Source organism: Cyprinodon variegatus, unplaced genomic scaffold (genome assembly GCF_000732505.1).
Source record: "Cyprinodon variegatus isolate N-32 unplaced genomic scaffold, C_variegatus-1.0 Scaffold1272, whole genome shotgun sequence".
Lineage (NCBI taxonomy): Eukaryota > Metazoa > Chordata > Actinopteri > Cyprinodontiformes > Cyprinodontidae > Cyprinodon > Cyprinodon variegatus.
Window position 1 is genome coordinate 155,919 of NW_015151725.1, and position 2,935 is coordinate 158,853.

The 2,935-nt window shown below is 46.6% G+C and overlaps 1 protein-coding gene across 3 annotated transcripts in view; it reads right to left on the bottom strand.

Moving 5' to 3' along the window:
- The window catches only part of cdk14 (cyclin-dependent kinase 14), an 83,436-nt gene that overhangs the window by 56,426 nt on the left and 24,075 nt on the right, over positions 1-2,935 (bottom strand). For all 3 annotated transcript variants that reach the window (XM_015401909.1, XM_015401911.1, XM_015401910.1), the window contains exon 7: positions 527-650. In XM_015401909.1, the coding sequence (XP_015257395.1) occupies positions 527-650 (124 nt within the window). The remainder of the gene's footprint in view (positions 1-526; positions 651-2,935) is intronic.

The window sequence follows — 2,935 nt, forward strand, 5'->3', positions numbered from 1 at the left end:
CCGAGTTTGGATCGGTTAACCGTGCCGAGTTCAGGCCGAGTTTGGATCGGTTAACCGTGCCGAGTTCAGACCGAGTTTGGATCGGTTAACCGTGCCGAGTTCAGGCCGAGTTTGGATCGGTTAACCGTGCCGAGTTCTGACCAAGCTTGGATCTTTAGTATAATGTGCCGAGTTCGTACTGAGTTTGATTGGTTAACCGAGTTCAGACCCAATCGGTGTGTAAGCAGGCCTGTTAGCTTCTGTACGTAGCACCTATTGAGCTAAACTACCTCATTTAGGGCCTTTTTGGAGCCTTTGTCTCAGTTTATTAATATTGTGTGCGATGGCAGCCCACTGCTGCCCAAGGGATGGGTTAATGCAGGTAAGTTACTCCAATGTGAGATCAATAATGTTCAATTATTATTTTAAAAATATGATAATGAGGTAGATGGTCACGGCGACCAGGTGCTGCTGGGTATGGGGAAGATCCGACCCAGCAGATGAGAACCAAGGCTGCACACCTGCTGCTGCACAGAGATGGACTCACCAAAGTCAGCCAGTTTGAGCTCTCCGCTGTCGCTGATGAGCAGGTTCTGTGGTTTCAGGTCCCGGTGAAGAATGTAACTCTGGTGAATGTAGGACAGGCCCCTCAACAGCTGGAAGAGAAAGAGCTGGAAAACAAGGGAGAAGGAGTGAACCAAGGGGAGGAAGAACAAACACCTCACCCCTCCAAGCATCATCCTCCCCGTCTGACCCACATTCCTCCATCAGAATCACCGCCGTCTGCGCAGCGCTCCACACCTCATAGTCTGCTCCAGACCATCGCTGCATTTATTTAGCTTCTTAACATAAATCAAAGCTTTCACTGCAGCTTTTCATCTGGCTCTGCCAGCAGGTGCATGCAGGTAAGGGATAGAAATAAAGGTGGAGGTTGGGATTCATCTCTGCAAAGGCTGGAAATGACTGGAGAGGAAGAAGACGGGCTGTAGGAGAGGCTGAGGAGCAGGAGGGGGGGGCTTTTCTTCTGTTGGATTTTTGATCTACAGAGTTACATGCTAATAAAAACACAGCTAACTGATTCACTGCGATGATTTGATTCATAGGTTCCTGCTTCTTACTCTGTTCTCCAACCTTTACCCACAGCTCCACCGGAGCTGCAGAGGGGAAGGATATCTCCCATCCAACCAAAGTTTAAAGGAGACCAACTGCAGTCATACAAGTCAAGTGTCCCGCATGCGCAGTAGAGGACGCGATGACATCACAGGCCAGCATGCTCTTTTTTCCGGAAGTAAACATGGATGGTAGCGCAGGCGTGCATCTAGCGATCTATTCCAACCATAAAAACTCATTCTATTCAAGATGGGCAAACATAAATACATAATCCGCCATGGTTGTTGTTTTTCTTGCCACTTCTTCATAGCAAGAGACTTTTGTCGGGTACTAATGGCGTCCAGGTTGGATGAATGGTTGCATTCATCCATTGTAAAGATCTGATTCGTATCGGATTCAGGACCACAGAGCCAAGTGTTCTGGGTCGCATTGGAAAAAATCTGATCTCTGTTGTTCAGACAGACATGAAAAGATCAAATCCAGGTCGCATATGGGCAAAAACAAAACGGATTTGGGTCACTTCAGACTGCAGAGTTAACGTAGCCTTAGATCGTGCTTATTGGCCGCCCTCACAGGTGCTGGCTTAACTTTCTGAAGGAATGGTGGGGACATGTCCCCACCAACTTTGAAATGGGTGTAGACATGTCCCTACCAACTTTGAAAGGGGTGTGGACATGTCCCCACCAACTTTGAAAGGGGTGTGGACACGTCCCCACCAATAAGTAGTCCATTTGTGTTGGACTCATTTACTTTAGCCATCAACAGTAACCTCAGGACGCGCCCAGCTGTGTGTTTCCTGCGTTTCTGTCTCGCTCTCCCGCTGCTCCTGAGTCCCGCCCACTGATATGACATCATTGGATCCTCTGTTCATGGCTCCACGTCTGTCACTCTATCATAGAACATGATTGGCGATCGCTATTCACCGCGTCATCAGTAGCTCCGTGATTGGAGGACAGACGACACACAGTAGCATCATTAATATTAACCAGCAGCTACTTCAGGTTTGATTTCCAATAACAACTAGTAGACGGGTTGGTTTAAAAAAAAGATGACACCAAAAAAGTCGTCAGACATACGGAGCTTTTTCAACAAAAAAAAAGCAACGGAGTCTAAGCAGCCTCGGAAATGAGTATTGTAATGCCATAAGTTCGACTAAAGCAGCTGTTTAAATACTTTGTTCTTTGCTAGTTTGAAAAAAGCAAAACATCTCAGTTTTCCTGTTTTTATTTGTTATTAATGTACAGGTGTACACCTGTTGCTTTGGACTACCTGTCCCCGTTTTGACCACCTGTCCATGTTTTAGAGCAGGCATCCCCAAAGTGGGTCCTGGGGGGCCGACATCCTGCTGATTTACAGGCTTTTGCTGAACTGCAATGATCAGAATCAGCTGTGCTGAAGCAGAGAAACCTCTAGAACCTGCAGGACAGCGGCCCTCAGGGACCCGTTTATAGATGCCTGCTTTAGACCAAACATCCCCGTTTTGAACCGCCTGTGTCCCTTCAAAGAAGGACAGATTGTCCAAACCCAGGGGAGATGGTCCAACAGATCTAACAAAAGCCAGGGCCGTGGTTTCTAAATGTTTCATATTGTTATTAACCTTAGGAAATGTGGGCTAACAGGCCAGCTAGCAGCTATAGCAGGCTAGCGCTGTTGTTGCTAACGTGTTTTCAGGGTTATTTTCAGACTGTCTGTCTCTATTGGCTCATCCTCTGTTAGCCAGTCTGCTGATTTAAAGGTTCCTAAATCATTGCCTCATTTTCTAGGGCCAGTGGGAAAAAAAAAAAAGTTAACTGATTTTTTAATTTTATTTCAGTTTAGTATGGGAAAAAAGTCGGAATTCTGAGGA